Here is a 16,403-nt window from a genome sequence, read left to right as displayed (position 1 = left end):
TCTATATATCGTTATCTCATAAAACCATACAGGCCGGTTACGCGCGAGACCGGATACCCGGAATCCTAAGCTGGACTTCATAAACCAGATGAAAATGTGGTAGGGAAATAATTCGGTTTTGCTTCAACTCCCAGGGAATTTCATACAGCGCAAGTTTACTTGAATTAGGTAAAACGGAAAACTTACAGTGAATATTGATCCCAAGGTAATTTCCCAGTTCAGTAAATCAGGGAAACAACATAAGGGGGCCTATAGATTGTGGGTAACACGCTGTTTCAGAGACAACTACAAACAAGAGCCATAATGTTACATCATCACATGAAAAAAAGTAAGAAGACAAATACAGAGACCAGAAGAAGAAGATGTGTTCGTAGAGAGAAGTACACAGATAAACTATACATACATTATGTGCTTCAAAACCATATAGATACTTCTTGCTGCTGCTGCTTACGCATACCGTCGATTCCTGCTTGCAGATCATCTCGGTAATCAAATGAAGCCAGATCGAATGGCATAGACTCAAACACTAACTTAACTCCGCCACTGTTACTATTCCCCTGCAAAAACATGTTCTTCCCGTTGTTATTGCTAGTGTTGTCCTTGTTGGGGATGTGCAAGTCTTCAAAGAAGCTTCCTTCGATGGTCCTTCCTTCGCCGTGGTTGAAGTGTTGTTGTTGATGATGATTCTGGGGTTTTAACTGAAAATTTATGTTCTCATTGTCCACCATTGATGCAGTTTGGTTGCTGCTCTGGACGTTTCTGTCATACATGGACATGAGCTCGCTGATCATCTTCTGCCCGTCTTCCGGAACTCCAAAGCCTGAAAGGTCATAGGGTCGAACTGAATTAACGGCGGGGACTGCTGGCCTCGGCTGAGTAAAGGGTTGCGTTGCAACAACCGGCTTTGCTTCACCGACATGAAACTTGGATGCTCCATATGCTATGGAACTCCCTCGGTATGGACACACCAGTTGGTGGTTGTCCCTGGAAGTCCTGTCTTGGAAAGCCAGGTTGTTCTGGCTGTGAGGACACTGAAGGTTCTCACAGATGAAGATTCTCCTGTCCAGCATCGAGTTCAGATCACTGCTCGGTTTCCTCTTTCTCATGAAGTCTAAGTTTTCTCCAGCCATTTCTTCCTTGACCGGGAAATGTGGTTGGCCAATATGCATATTAAGCATTCCAAAGTTTGGAGGATTGATCACTTTATCCGGGTTGTGATCTTCCACATCATAAATGGGCTCCTTGTCGACACCTTCTACGTCATACTCGCTGCAGTCATTAATGAGAAGTGAACCGCTTCCTCCAGACGAGGATAGAGGAAGAGAGGACTCGGGATAAAGTTCTCGTGCAAGGGCCTCTTCTTGGTTCACGATGGCAAGCCAAGTGGCACTCTCTTTCGCCGTCATCTTATCCTGCAAGCATTTGGATTGCCTCACAAGCTTACGGATCTTAGCAATGTCGGGCGACATATGCTTGATAACTGCAGTCAAGACACCGACTTTCCATGCCTTCTTCAAATCATGAGGTTTCTTGTATGGTGGAGGGCCTTGATCTCTTAGCAAGCCGAGTTGAGGCCACCACTCTTCCATCCCAGTTGGCCACCATGGTGGAGGAACTCCCTTCTCCAGCGGAAACCGCCTCTGTGGAGGATCACAGTGTTGCATCAGAGCAGATAACAGCGATCCAAGAGTTGTATCCTGAAGTTCTTGCAACGTATATGGTGTCGGCCCAAGTGGGTTGTTGCCCTCGTTGCTCCCAGGGATATTATTATCAGCTTGGTACTTGGCTATGGCAGCAGGGCCATTCCTATCAAACCTCACCTTATCCTTCCACCATTCTCGGAGATTATCGGAGGCGCCCGTCACAGGCTTTCCCTTCTCGGGGATGATCCCGTAGACAAAACCTTGAGCTTTACACACTTCCATCATCTTCAGCATATACTTCAGGATCCCATCTTGGGCCCTCGACATCTTCTTCCTCCTCGCTTGCTCCTGTGACTGCCTCTGCTTAGCAGGATCGACTCCTTCCTTACCCTTGCTCTGTTCCTTGAGACGCTTCAGACGCAATTTGTCCCTCCACACCCTCCTCTCGAGCTCATCGACATCGATTTCTTCGTCGGTATAATCATCCTCCACAACTGACTCGGGCTCGGCTTGTGGTGGAGGACAAATATCCATTTCTCCAAAAGATGCGGAGGAGAAGTCCATGCCACCACACATACCCATCTCGTTGAACATCATCATCTTTCAGACACTTCTCTTCAGACCCCCGTAGATCGATTGACTTTCTTTAACATGAGAAAAACCATATACACAGAGAACAGAGATCAGTATGTTTCCTCATCAGACAAAACCAAACAACTCTGTGAGTATCAAACTGTACAGCAAAACAATCATGAGCTGCAAACACTGAGAAACTAGCAAGTAAACAAGGTAAATATATCAGATCATATACTTACCCATGACAGTTCCTGAAAAAAATATATCAGATCACATGAAATGATAACCCATGACAAGGTTATCCCCAGATTGAAAAACAAATCAGATTTTCAACTTGGTGAAAAAAAAATTGATTTTTGAACAAAGTAGGGGAAAAAAGAACAGACCCATCGAAATTAAGAACGAAGCTAAAGAACCAAACTTGTTTGTTTTGCTTACTCAAACCAAGAAATTTTTTAAAAAAAAGGAAGAGAAAACGAACAACGATGTTTGGCCCAATCAGACGCGTGAATCAAAATTATAATCCGAAACTATGAGCGAATATCCAGATTGCAAAATTAACAATACCCCAAACGATCATCGATCAAACAAAACCCCATCAGAGATCAAGAAATCTAAGAGTTGTGTCATCATCAACATCAGATTGATCAAACTATGCATAAAATCCCAAAACGGAGAGTGTTACCTGGAAAAACAAGTAAAAAGAGTTGAAAAAAAAAAGAGAGCCCCGAAAAGGAGTCTCCGCCTCCCTGACTCTCTCCTGTCTGCGAGGAATCTTATTGAGGAAAAAAAAACAAGAGGAAAGGAAACCCTAATTCTTCAGAGAAGAAGAAAAGTCGATCTAAAGTCACATGTGAAGAGAAAGCGACTTTTGATAATGGGTTTTGGCTTTTGGGGTTCACATAGAGAGAGAGAGAGAGAGAGAGAGAGAGAGAGAGAGAGATGCCCTTCTACTAATGCGTCTTTCACTTAAAACGTTTTAACTTCATGTAGCCGACGGTGGAAAGAATAAAAAAAATATACGAGCCGACATCAAAATACATGTGTATACATTTATTTTATTTTTTTATTTTATTTTTCATATATAGATGTACGTACAATCGTGTATATGTCATATGTGTATATATATATTGGCGGATGGAGCCATGAGGATCGCTTACGTCTTCTACCGCATCTTCTTACAAATTTGCTCCATAACGTTTTAAGTATACAAATTAATTTAATTTTCTTTTGATAGAATTACTCGCTCACTTTAGTCATTGTTACGTCTCTTTCTAAGTCATATATGTATGTAGAATAATATTAAGTACATTGACTTAACCAAAAATAAAAAAAATGGAAAAAAAAAACGAAAAATTCATGACCCATAATGTCTTCTTTCATAAATGAAAAATGTAATCAGAAAAAAAAAACCCCCCAAAAAAAGAGAGTAAGAACAAAAAAAAATACTGCATCCATCGAATAAGCTGAAACTAATATATCATATGATGGAAAATTTTACAATGTCAATTAATGTATATGTACAAGTTATTAACGCTAGGGAAATTCCTAATACTGTTCAAGAGTTTTATTACAAGACAAGGTATATGTACAAGTTATTTAACATATGATCATTACATAATTAGATTTTTCCATATATATATATATATAACTTACTTCAGATTTCAGAACCATATCGATGCGTCTTGCTGCTTCATCATACCCTCCTTCGTCCCTCCGTTTCTGTCATCGAGTGATGCCAGATCGAACGGCGTAGAATCACCGAACACGAACTCGAACCCTTTGCTCAAGTCTTCGAAGAAGCTCCCTTCGTTGTCATTGAAATGGTGCTGCTCTTGACGGTTCAGAGCCTTTGCCTGAACCCCCATGCTCTGATTTTCCGCCATTGGAGGAGCTTGGTTGCTCTGGACGCTTCTGTCGTACATAGCCATGAGCTCAGTGATCGTCTTCTGCCCATCTTCTGGGACCCCGAAGCCCGTAAGGTCGGTGGGTTGGAATGAGTTCACGGGCCGGACTGCTGGATGCGGCTGAGTAAAGGGTCGTGGTAAAACTGCTGGCTTTATTTCACTGACATGAAACTCAGATGCTCCATAACCTAAACAACTGTCTCGGTATGGGCACACAAGTCGGTGGTTGTCCCTCAAACTCCTGTCTTGAAACCCGAGATGGATTTCGAAATGGGGACACAGAGAATTTTCACAAGCGAAGATTCTTCTGTTCATCACCGTGTTTAGATCAACATCGGGTTTCCTCTTTCCCACGAGTTCCATGCTTCCAGCCGTTAGTTCTTCCTTAACCGGGAACTGCTGTTGGACCATGTCCGTATTAGCCATCCCAAAGTATGCAGGACTGACCACTTTCTCTGGTTTGAGCTCTTCCACATCATAACTGGCCTCCTTGTCGACAACTTCAACATCATACTCGTTACAATCATTGATGAAAAGAGACCCAATTCCTCCAGATGAGGATAGAGAAAGACAGGACTCGGGATAAAGTTCCCGTGCAAGGGCCTCTTCTTGGTTCACGATGGCGAGCCAAGTAGCACTCTCTTTGGCCGTCATCTTATCCTGCAAGCATTTGGATTGCCTCACAAGCTTACGGATTTTAGCAATGTCGGGCGACATATGCTTGATAACCACAGCCAAGACACCGACTTTCCATGCCTTCTTCAAATCATGAGGCTTCTTGTATGGTGGAGGGCCTTGATCTTTTGGCAAACCGAGATGAGGCCACCAGTCCTCCTTTCCAGTAGGCCACCATGGTGGAGGAACTCCCTTCTCCAATGGGAATCGCCTCTGTGGAGGATCACAGTGTTGCATCAGAGCGGATAGCAGCGATCCAAGAGTTGTATCCTGAAGTTCCTGCAACGTATATGGTGTCGGCCCAATTGGATTGCTACCACCGTTACTCCCGGGGATATTATTCTCGACCTGGTACTTGGCTATAGCAGCCGGACCGTTCCTATCAAACCTCACCTTATCCTTCCACCACTCTCGGAGATTATCAGAGGCGCCCGTCACAGGCTTTCCCTTCTCGAGGATGATCCCGTAGACAAAGCCTTGAGCTTTACACACTTCCATCATCTTCAGCATATACTTCAGGATCCCGTCTTGCGCCCTCGACATCTTCTTCCTCCTCGATTGCTCTTGCGGCTGCCTCCTCTGCTTGAAAGAATCGACTCCTTCCTTACTACGGCTCTGCTCCTTGAGACGCTTCAGACGCAATTTGTCCCTCCACACCCTCCTCTCGAGCTCATCGACATCGACCTCTTCGTCGGTATAGTTATCGTCAACGATCAGCTCTGGTCCAGATTGTGGTGCCGAGGAGAAGAAATCCATGTTCCCACACATACCCATCTCGTTGAACATCATCATCATTTCCACACCGCTTTTCTTCACTGAAACGGGATCGAAACAAGCTATGAGAATTGAAAAAAAACCCAGAAGCAGAAACCTGGGTTTTTAATCTGTAATCATCAAAGTATGTAGGATAGGAGGCCAATAGAGGAATTCGTAACGATCAGGGTAAATACATCATATACCATATCAAACAGCAATCGCATGAAACGCTGATGACTTCCCGAGTATCAAATCATTCTCAGACATGGATTCGGTCACTAAATGACGAATGAGATCATCATGAGAGAAAATGAACTAAAGATTGTCAAATTCTGCGGCGAATCTAATACCACAGGGAAAACAAATCTGACTTCAATCATGTTATTATTACAATTACACACATCTTTCAAAAGGGTAAAGGAACACAGAGAGTCGAACCCATGAAAATTCTCTAGAGAATCAAGGTAAACAGTAAAATCAAATTTGATCGGTCAGACAAACGAAACTCACATCACATGATAAAGAAAAGAGATGAACAAAAACCGGGAAATCAAACAGAAAAGCTTCATCCAGTCAAAACCCAGGATTAAGTTTATTGTTCTCGTTTCCGAGTAATACCCAGATCGTAAAATCAGTCGAACCAAAAACCCATCAAAGATCAAAGAATTCTAACCATGATTGTCACCATCATCATCAAACTCAGCATCATCACACCAAATAGGTAAGATGCACCATGAAAAGCAAAGACGATGAGTATTACCGGCAAAAAGGAAAAAGAAAACCCGAAAATGGGTCTTCGCCTCCTTGACTCTCCTCTCTGCAAGAGGAACTTTTCGGGGAAAAAAACCAAAACCCAAATTTCACCAAACTCCTAAAAGATAGCAGAAGAAAGAGGAGGATGAGGAAGAAGATGAGAATAAAAAAGCACACGAGAAAGAAGCTTTTGTCTTTTGGGATTTCTGAGTTTGTGGAATCTGCAGGGGAGAGAGAGAGAGAGAGAGAGAGAGAGAGGTTTGCTGGAGCTTGCAAGATTTTGTTATTGCAAGGCCGGGTTTTATCTTTCTTTTATACTTTTTTTATATTTACAAAAATGGAATTTTATAATATTCGACCATATTGGGGATGAAATTTAATGCGATCATTTACTTTTATATTAAAATTTAAAATAATGGAAAAATAGAAATAAAGAGCTTTTGGACGTTTCCGTTCGTGGTAGTATATATTTTGCTATTTATATATTTACGCGGAAACATTAATTATAACAGCTTTAATATCAATGGATATTAATATTTGATTGCCATATAATATATGCATTGACTGGTGAACATGGTTCTTGGGAGAACCCGAAAAAGCCTTTTTTTTTTAAATCTATTTCACTTATTTTTTAAAAATCTTTTAATTCAAATTCATTCTGAAAATATCAATCATTATTTTGAATACAAAATATATACTACAACATCATTCGTCCGAATTTAGAATAAAATATATAGAAAATAAAAGTGTTTTTATTTATTTATTTACACGTTAAAAATATTATTGATAACTAAACTGAATCTACAAATTAATTACACTAATTTATTTCAAAATAGAATTTAGATTTAATTAAAAAAAAGAATTCCAATATGACCTGGTGGACATATAGATTCAACGGCACCATTTGGACCCTCAAGGAAATTACATGTTTGGTTCTTAAAAATTACATTAAATCTAGGATTGTTAATTCTACTCATTATTTTAAAAGTTATTGTAATTATCGAATTTTAAAGATACATTCTATGATTTTAAAATATAGAAAATTTACAAAATAAATTTTTATTTCACGTAATGATAAAACATGTTATACCATATTGTAGAAATTTCCTATGGAATGATGCGGTTTAGCTTGTTATTAAATAATAAAAGGATATTAAAACAAAATCATTTTATATATCGGGAAAAATTGTATTTTCTGTATTATAATGCGGGACCCAATTGGCCATCAAGCAAATCAACGACTGGGAGCTTTTCTCATCTTTTATCCTCTGATAAAAAAAACGATCAAATCCGTTCCTCGCCAAACCTCCGGCGTCCGCCATGGCCGTCTTCGCTGAAGCTTCTATATTTTCCATTCGCTCCTCTGAAGATCAATTTCTCTAGTTTCATATTCTCGTTTTTATCACCCCCGCCCATTTCTCACACAGATTCTCTGTCTTTTTCCCGCTTTTTTTTTTCTCTCCTCCGACTTCGTTTCCCAGGTCCTGTTTCCTCTGGTTTTCATGCGTCTCTGGATACTCTATGTACGGAAGGTATGAGCAGACTCTTCAATTGCTTCTGGAATTGTATAAAATTTTATCTTTACTTTTTTCATTTTCATACGAATCCATGAGTTATGGTCATTAGGTTTCTCTGTATTGTATTATCTATCGAGATTTAGGAGCTTTAGGGGAGAAATTCATGTTGAAACTCATAATCATCCATGTTTCGTCGATTGAAATTTTTGGGAATTTGGGCACTATCTGAAGAAATGATCAAATGCTTCGCCTTGCGGTGTTGTATGCTGTTCTGGACAGCGAAGTCGAAAGTTTTGATGCGGTGGAAGAGCTCCTGTAAGGAAAATTCACGAAATTTACATTTTTTTAAAGTGAAATCGTGGGAAACGAATTGTTTTATGCTGGTTTTGAGATTCTTGGATATTGGTGTAGTATAACAGGAATTGTTCCAATAAAAACTGTTTTCCTGAGGTTTGATTCTTGTATATGTTCGTCTTTTGCTATACAACCAGTGGCTAGTTTTCGGTAGTACAAAAAAGCTTTGGTGAATGGGGATTCAAACGATTGAGATGAGGGAGAAGTCATTGCATAATCTCACTCTTGGTGAGGTGGAAAAGCATTTCGGCAACTCAGGGAAGCCATTAGGCAGCATGAGCCTCGACGAACTTCTTGAAAAAGTATGGGCTGCTGAAGCAAGAAACTCCACAGGAACAGATCCTCTAAACATGGCTTTGTTGTGGAGTGGGAAAACTGTTGATCAGGTATGGAAGGAGATCCGACAGAATGAGAGGAATAGATATGATGGGGATAGTGGTGTCAAAGTTGAAGAAAGAGAACCAGTCCTTGGAGAAGTGACTTTGGAGGTTTTCTTGAAACATGCACAATCCTTGAACCCGACTGTGGAGATAGATTCTTCTGTCGATCCTACAACTCCCGGGAGTTTGAGACAGCAGTTAAGCTTGTCTTCATCGCCATCTGTCAATGTGTTTTCTGGTACAGCATCTTCAGGCCGGAGAAGGGATATGGAACCTATCGAGAAGAGTATTGAGAGGAAGCTGAGAAGAAAGATTAAGAATCGGGAATCAGCTGCACGTTCACGAGCTAGAAAACAGGTTTTGATTCTTCCTTATTTTCTTTGGGAATAGTTTCAATTGTTCAATTCCTGTTTCTATATGTTTTGAGATGCTTGTTTCGTGTCTAACAGGCATACCACAATGAGCTTGTTACCAAGATCTCCCGTTTAGAAGAAGAGAACATGAAGCTCAAGAAAGAGAAGGTGCCTCTAAAATTTTATGCTCTTTTTGGTTTTTAGATGATCACGCCTTATGATTTAGTTCATATTCTTGACAGATGAGTTGTGTGTATGCATACAGCACATATAGCTATCTTCGTAGAGCATAACAAATGATATTTTAATGCAAAGGCCTGCTATCTCACCCTTTTAGATTTAAATGTACAGAAACCCACGAGCCAAAATTTTGAATTTTCTAGCATTGTTGAGACTGCAAAGCCCCAAATAAACTTGGGATTAAGGCGATGTTGATGCTGTTGACGTTGATGTTGAGAGAGCAAAGGGGGATGACCCCTTTCACTGATTTTTTAAGATAATGGAGCTATCAAATTTAGAGCACTTACTTGTATACATGTTTTTAGACATTTGAAGTCCGGGTCTCTTACAATAGTCTTGATTCGATTCTTGATTCCCTTCACTGGAGATATGGTTTCTAGAACAAGCATGTCATATCAGTCGCCATCTTTTTATCCAGTTGCTTGTTGATGAGCTTCCCTCCCTGTGTGTTTGTGCATTATATCATTACATCCAGCAAAGTTTCCTATCAACCTAGGAAAGGATCACGTTTCTCAATGTCAAGTCAGTGATGCAATTTAGGTGGATCAGTATCATATTTATCAATCTGAGTGTTCCATCAGCATAATGTCCATAGCTCCTAATGCACATGGAGATATCGGACTGCCTGCCTGATGGTAATATGATTTGCTATGCACTCGAGTAGCTATTTGTGCAATTTGCTTGGCCTGTGAGAAAGTAAGGGGAAAGCCCAGTTTCTGAACTCCTGCACATTCTCAAGAAAAACATTCTCTCTTTTTTTGCAAAGCTTGAGCTTGTATCGGGTTCTCTTCCTGCAGGAATTCGACCTGATGTTTCCCGGAGTGGAATATTCATCGGAGCCCAAATACCAGCTCCGGAGAACGAGTTCAGGTTCTTTCTGATAATCCCCTCCTCTCTTAGAGAAAGTTTTGCAAAGTAAAAAAAGACTAGGATTTTTAGGACCCTTTCTTCTTCTTGTTTCTATGTTATTTGGGTTTGGGTTTACAAGTAAGTATATACATTGGATGATTCTTCAACGTTATGTTGAAATCTACACAGCAAGCAGATAGAATGTGCCCTTCTTGGTTTAAGAGTAGACAAGTGACCCCATACTGTTTAGAGACATAACATAAGCATCAACCAAAATGCTGTTTACACAGAGTCTTGAACCATTTTGACCCATAATGTTTCGCATATTCTTGATTTCATCGGACCAAATATTTTCGGGTTTTTTCATTGCATTATTTTTCGGTTGTTAAAAAACGTGAAATGAATTTTATTTTAACAAAAAAAAAGGATAAAGAATTATTCGTAGCGTTAGATAGGGGAAAGAAAAGGTAATATTATTACAAGTGGAAAACAGAAAAAGATAAAGGCTCTATGCATAAATAGTTAAAGGTTTTGTGATTCCGGGAATTACTTTTTTTTTTTTTTGCTTTAACTCTGTCCTTTATGGCTTTGGTTGGTTCGGAAAAAGAATTAAAAAAAAATGACATTCTCGTAAGGATATTTTCACGTACATTAGACAACTAAATAAGTCTTAAAACTGTCGATTTAAAATCAATTTTAATTTGTGAATTGTTCTAAAACTTAGTTATAATTTTATTAAAATCAAATTAACTTAAAATATTAAATAAAAGTAAAAATAAAAATATTTTTATAATAAAAAATTAATCCATCAGAACATATCGAAAAATACAAATAAAAACTAAATCAACATAGTTAAAAAACAATATCTAAAAATAAGTGAATCCAAAAATAATTAGTCGTTTTTAATATTAAAAAATATACATTCATCTTTTTTCGTCTAATAAAAAGAAGTAAAAAGATTGGATGATATTTGGTAAGAAAAATTTGAATTTCTAATGAAGCAAAAAAAAATATATTGTAATTTGTATTAGAATGACATTTTAATAAGGCCGTATAATAAAGATTCAAGTCCTCTCATCATCCTCATCTTTTTTTGTGGGTAAATAAAATAAATCATTTTTACATTTGGATTTTTTTTATAAATTTTCATATATATATATATATATATGTAGAGTTTTTATATTTGAGAGATTTTGGTCATCTCATATATTTTTTACATTTTTTTTAATTTGTTACCCTTAAAATTATCGTGAACCAAATTGTGTTAGGTTTTAATTTACATCCCCCGTGACCCATGTCTCTATATACATACATTAAGCAAGTACGTTTAAGTTTTAATTTATTTCAATTTTACATAAACTGCAAGATGTGTTTATAACTAAGGCGAAACTCATGACACAAATAAATCACAGAGATTATCACCAATTATTTCTACAACTATAAAACACGTCAGACCGCAAGAAGACAACAAAAAAATGGCCATAAAAGATCCGAGTCGATGAACAAAGCCAAGCGAATTCAATGCACCAGAGAGCATAGAAACATGAGAAAGAACAACATCATGGACGAATGAAGATGGGAAACACACAAAAAACAAACACAAGAGTTCAATTCAATAAATAATAGAACACCAAGAGAGAAATGGGGTGTTTTTCCTCACTTTGCCATCATCACTTTGACAAACTCATCGTAGTTGATCTGGCCGTCGCCGTCCACGTCAGCTTCTCTGATCATCTCGTCCACTTCCTCGTCCGTCAGCTTCTCCCCGAGGTTCGTCATCACGTGGCGAAGCTCGGCTGCCGAGATGAAACCGTTCTGGTCTTTGTCGAAAACCCTGAAGGCTTCCTTGAGTTCTTCCTCTGAATCTGTGTCTTTCATCTTCCTGGCCATCAGGTTCAAGAACTCAGGAAAGTCTATGGTACCGTTACCGTCTGCGTCCACTTCATTTATCATGTCCTGAAGCTCAGCTTCTGTCGGGTTCTGTCCGAGCGACCTCATGACTGTTCCTAGCTCCTTAGTGGTGATGCATCCTGGAGCCATGTTTGCGAAATCGGTAAGAAGTTATTAATGATGATGGTAATACTATTCCCAAATGCAGATTAAGAAATCTTGAAGTTACATTTCATAGAAATTCATCAACATCTCCATCACAACTACCCTAATCGGGTTTTGGATTATGAATGCTACAAGAATGGAAGGTCTAAAATCAGGGCCAAGGCAGAGATGGAATGAGATTTCAAAAGCTATACGGCTCAATCATGGACATTGCAATAATGCAATATCAAGTTCAAAATGACAGAGCTCGTTCTACATCTTAACATGGTCATAACGAAGCGGGCATAGCCACATGCCACATGAACACACTTCCACCAAACATCCTCTAAATCTGATATTTTTGTTTCCAATACAACGTTAATTCTGGAAACCAAAAACTCCTCTGAAGCCGCAGCTCCACCAGTGGATACAGTAAGGATATAAAGTATTTGCACCCTCCAGGAAACTAAAGGACATTTCAATCACCGCTCAAGTAACTCCGCAAGGCACCACCAGTCAAGAAATTCATTTATAATCTAGTTCGAAAGGGAACGTAACGTATCAACAACAGATGGATGCGAATTCTTAAACCTAGAGCCAGAAAGTCGATACTGCAACGTCAAATCTCATGTAAGGTGCAAACTTCCATTTATTCTAAAAACAAGATCCCTCGAACCTAATTTCGAGCATCAATCACGAAGGATCGAGATGCCAAAACTACAGCAGAATGCCAGGAGAATCGAATGTAAAACCCACAGAATCCAAATCAAAGAACACAAACGTACAGAATCAACGAAAAACATCCACATCTTCAGCCACGTCGATGAAATTGAAAACAACGAGACTAGCATAGCTCAAAACCGAAAAACAAATTCACAGAGAAACTCGAGAGAACGGCGAAAACATCAACCTAAGCACAATCGCACAGAAAACAAAGGGCAGCGGAAACACCCGATGGACAGAAAAAAGAGGGAAAAAGAGAGATCGGAGAGAAAAGAACCATCGCCATCCTTGTCGAAGAGGCTGAAAGCTTCCTTAAACTCGGAGATCTGGTCGTCGGTGAGCTGATCCGCCATCTTGGGTTTTCCGGAACTTTCCGATCGAAGACGGGAGAGAGAGAGAGAGAGTATAACGTATATTAATGCAATTTGCGATGAACGTGGGAGTATAAAAAGGAGGGGGGGGAGGAAGAGAAAGTAGGCGCCCACTGGGCCCATTAGGCCCATTAAAAGAAGGGCATCTAATTCTGTCCCAAAGTGTGTGTTATTTGCTTTCCACGTGGCATTGTCCACGTCATCCTTCACCCCAATCTATTCTATACATTTTTAGGAAAAATAAACAGGGAGATGAGAATGGAGAGAGATCGATGTGTGAGAGAGAAATTATATGTTGCAAATAGTGTTTTTTTTTATACTTCGTCTTTCCGGTTTTGATTAGATACGGACCCGGTTAACGGGTAATTCGACAGACATTCGGCGAAAAAGGCCCCTCTCTGGCTTGAGACCAAAGAAAACTTAATCCCGATCGTGCTTTAAGGCCACGAAGAAGAAGTAGAAGAAGGAAGAAGGATCAACGAGATGAGCAGCATTGGAACTGGGTACGATCTGTCCGTGACGACCTTCTCTTCTGATGGTCGTGTTTTCCAAATCGAGTACGCTGCCAAAGCCGTCGACAACAGTGGGTCTGTTCCTAAATCCATTTCTTCTTGTTTTTGCTCTTCGGATTCTTCCCTTTGGGTTTCGTTTAGATGGCAGGGTGTTGGGTAAATGGCCCGTGGCGTCCTCAGCGTTCACGGATTAGGGTTTTGGCTGTTGGGTTTTGTTGTTTGTGCGGTGATGTTCATGGCTGGGCGATTTTGTTTTTGCAGAACTGTTGTCGGCATCAAATGTAAGGACGGAGTTGTAATGGTATTGTTCTTTTTCCCTTCCCTTCCCTTTACCCTCGGGCTTGTTCTTCAGTTTTTTGGACATAGATTTCGACATGTTTATGCATGTGGGTTCTCTTGGTGTAGCATTCGAATTCAGTATGATCGTAGTTTGCTGTTTTTGGATTTGTCGTGTTGTGATTAGAGCCTTCATTTTCCACAATCTGAAGCAAATTGCTGTTTTGTTTTTCTAATTCCAGATTACCCATCTCTAGATCTCCATGTAGATAAATTTTTCGATTTATGTTCAGTAGCAGTGTTAAGACTATAATATAGGAATTGTCTTGCAAAGTTTAAGTTTTTCCATTTGTAGGGTGTGGAGAAGCTTATTGCATCAAAGATGATGCTACCAGGTTCCAACCGGAGAATCCATTCGGTTCATCGTCATGCTGGCATGGTACGCTTTTAGGATGTAGGATGTTATTGTTTCACATGGTCATATCTGATTCATTTCACTGTCGTGGTCATTTCTTGTGTGGCTTATTATTACCAGGCTGTTTCTGGATTAGCAGCTGATGGAAGGCAAATTGTTGCACGGGCTAAATCTGAAGCAACGAATTACGAGAGGTGCCAATGGAAGCACTTTTACTGTTTGAACTGCATATTTCATCTGCCAAGATCAAAGTTTTCCATGAATTTGGTTTTGGTTTGTTTGATCTCCATCAGCTTGATTTTTTATCTGCTTCTTTTGCTTGCTATGTGGCATCAGTTTGGAAGACTGTTCCAATGCTATCGTATACCCATATGGGTTTTGTTGCTTAGAATAGGATAGAAAAATGTACAGCTCCTTGGCCTAAAGTTCGAATCTTGATGCCATAATATATCCATGTGCATGGTTTCCCCATGATTCGGCTTGTCTTGACATAATTAAATGGTTTATTGATTGTGGAAATCTGCTCTCTTTCTTTCGATGTGAAAAATTTAGTGTCTACGGAGAAGCCATACCCGTGAAGGAACTTTCTGAACGAGTTGCGAGTTATGTACATTTGTGCACCCTTTACTGGTGGCTCAGGTTTTAACAACTCCTTTTCTTCTTTGTTCATCATCATCAGATTCATCACCACTTTCTATTGTTCTTGTGTGGATGATTTAACTGACTGGTTTTGATTTTGAAGGCCCTTTGGCTGTGGGGTCATTCTCGGAGGTTATGATAGAGACGAACCTCAACTGTACATGATTGAGCCATCAGGCATCTCATATGTAAGTTCTTTCTGTTGATAGTAGCCCCGTTTCAAATGAGATGTCTGTATAAGTTTTGGACATTATGCTCAACGTTCACATCTGAATAATTCTTTTTACTTGCAGAGGTATTTTGGCACTGCCGTCGGGAAAGGAAAGCAAGCTGCTAAGACGTAAGTTGCTACCAAAGATTTTGTACTGAATTGTGGAAAAGCCAGGGTCTTATCTAGTCTAATCTCACGGGCCGACTGTTTTCTTGGGCAGGGAAATAGAGAAGTTGAATCTTTCTGAGATGACATGCAGAGAAGGCGTAATCGAGGTGGCCAAAATGTGAGTGTCGCCTCGGTTGTTTCAGTTTCGGTACACTTTCCTTGTGATTTTGTGTGGCCATACCCATATGCTGTGACTGCATTTTGTGTGTATGTGCTTCATGTCTAGCAAGAATCTAATTTCACTTTCATAATGCCAGAATATACAAGCTACATGATGAAGCCAAGGACAAGGCTTTCGAATTGGAGATGAGTTGGATATGCGACGAGTCAAAGCGAGAACATCAGAAGGTAATTCATTACTCTGTAAACCTTCATCAACCTAATTAATTAGATGGGTTGACAGATAAATGTTGAAACGTCCGACCATATCGATAGCAGCAACTGATCCAAGGTTTCTGCACAAATCTCGGACATCCGGGCTTTTCCATTTGAAAAACAGCGGGAATATATTCGCGGGTATCAGATCAGGACTAGAGCTTGGAGTGGTTTGAGACTTAGACCCTGAACCCGTTTAGGTTTCTTCTAATGATAGAAAGGGTTACATTTCCTTTTTCGTCGATATACAAATCGGCCTATATCCTTCTGAACATCGATTGAGGGCAAGAATCATTACGTTGTGAACTCGGGGCTCGATCGGTTTCTTTCCTTTGTTTTCTTCCTCAGGTTCCGGATGATCTCGTTGAAGAAGCTAAGACTGCAGCCAAAACTGCACTTGAAGAAATGGACGCTGACTAAAGCGAGGCTACGTTTGATTAGTTTAAAAAAAACATTTTTTTTTGTAGCTTTGATGATTGAATTGAATGTCTCTGTTAAAGATAAATGTTAAAGATATATATATATATATACTGTTAATAAAATTAAATTTGAAAACGGGATTTTAAAAATGATTTAAAGTAACCAAGATGAGATTTAAAAAATGGGTCCCGTAAAATAAATTAAAATATATTAATTTTCATTAAAACGTGTAAATTTGGTAACGTTCGTGAAAAGA

The 16,403-nt window shown here is 39.5% G+C and overlaps 5 protein-coding genes across 7 annotated transcripts; 2 read left to right on the top strand and 3 right to left on the bottom strand.

Annotated features, from left to right (window-relative positions):
* Positions 1-194: 194 nt before the first annotated feature.
* LOC104826471 (protein ETHYLENE INSENSITIVE 3-like) lies at positions 195-3,140 on the bottom strand. The gene is made up of 2 exons (XM_010559178.2): positions 2,905-3,140; positions 195-2,287 (listed from the first exon to the last, which is right to left on the bottom strand). The coding sequence occupies exon 2, from the start codon at positions 2,241-2,243 to the stop codon at positions 414-416; it is 1,830 nt and encodes a 609-aa protein (XP_010557480.1). The 5' UTR covers positions 2,244-2,287; positions 2,905-3,140; the 3' UTR covers positions 195-413.
* Positions 3,141-3,681: 541 nt separating this feature from the next.
* On the bottom strand, positions 3,682-6,593 carry LOC104826472 (protein ETHYLENE INSENSITIVE 3-like). Of its 3 annotated transcripts, none has more exons than XM_010559179.1 (2): positions 6,318-6,593; positions 3,682-5,616 (listed from the first exon to the last, which is right to left on the bottom strand). In XM_010559179.1, the coding sequence occupies exon 2, from the start codon at positions 5,594-5,596 to the stop codon at positions 3,884-3,886; it is 1,713 nt and encodes a 570-aa protein (XP_010557481.1). In that variant the 5' UTR covers positions 5,597-5,616; positions 6,318-6,593; the 3' UTR covers positions 3,682-3,883. The 3 variants fall into 3 exon arrangements, with proteins under 3 accessions (XP_010557481.1, XP_010557482.1, XP_010557483.1); XM_010559180.2 differs by lacking the exon at positions 6,318-6,593 and adding an exon at positions 6,231-6,252; XM_010559181.2 differs by lacking the exon at positions 6,318-6,593 and adding an exon at positions 5,761-6,211.
* A 970-nt stretch (positions 6,594-7,563) lies between these two features.
* Positions 7,564-10,364, top strand: LOC104826470 (ABSCISIC ACID-INSENSITIVE 5-like protein 2). Its single transcript, XM_010559177.2, has 4 exons — positions 7,564-7,842; positions 8,319-8,918; positions 9,011-9,082; positions 9,952-10,364. The coding sequence occupies exons 2-4, from the start codon at positions 8,355-8,357 to the stop codon at positions 10,033-10,035; spliced, it is 720 nt and encodes a 239-aa protein (XP_010557479.1). The 5' UTR covers positions 7,564-7,842; positions 8,319-8,354; the 3' UTR covers positions 10,036-10,364.
* Positions 10,365-11,409: 1,045 nt separating this feature from the next.
* Positions 11,410-13,178, bottom strand: LOC104826469 (calmodulin). Its single transcript, XM_010559176.2, has 2 exons — positions 13,038-13,178; positions 11,410-12,033 (listed from the first exon to the last, which is right to left on the bottom strand). The coding sequence occupies exons 1-2, from the start codon at positions 13,111-13,113 to the stop codon at positions 11,660-11,662; spliced, it is 450 nt and encodes a 149-aa protein (XP_010557478.1). The 5' UTR covers positions 13,114-13,178; the 3' UTR covers positions 11,410-11,659.
* Positions 13,179-13,398: 220 nt separating this feature from the next.
* On the top strand, positions 13,399-16,251 carry LOC104826468 (proteasome subunit alpha type-3-like). The gene is made up of 10 exons (XM_010559174.2): positions 13,399-13,718; positions 13,905-13,944; positions 14,275-14,358; positions 14,455-14,528; positions 14,887-14,973; positions 15,077-15,161; positions 15,267-15,313; positions 15,405-15,470; positions 15,610-15,700; positions 16,076-16,251. Exons 1-10 carry the CDS (start codon positions 13,615-13,617, stop codon positions 16,145-16,147), a joined length of 750 nt encoding a protein of 249 aa, XP_010557476.1. The 5' UTR covers positions 13,399-13,614; the 3' UTR covers positions 16,148-16,251.
* Positions 16,252-16,403: the final 152 nt, after the last annotated feature.

Source organism: Tarenaya hassleriana, unplaced genomic scaffold (assembly GCF_000463585.1).
Source record: "Tarenaya hassleriana unplaced genomic scaffold, ASM46358v1 Cleome5, whole genome shotgun sequence".
NCBI classification, from domain to species: domain Eukaryota; kingdom Viridiplantae; phylum Streptophyta; class Magnoliopsida; order Brassicales; family Cleomaceae; genus Tarenaya; species Tarenaya hassleriana.
The sequence above is the reverse complement of the archived record's forward strand: the minus strand, read 5'-3'. Positions and strand labels throughout refer to the sequence as shown.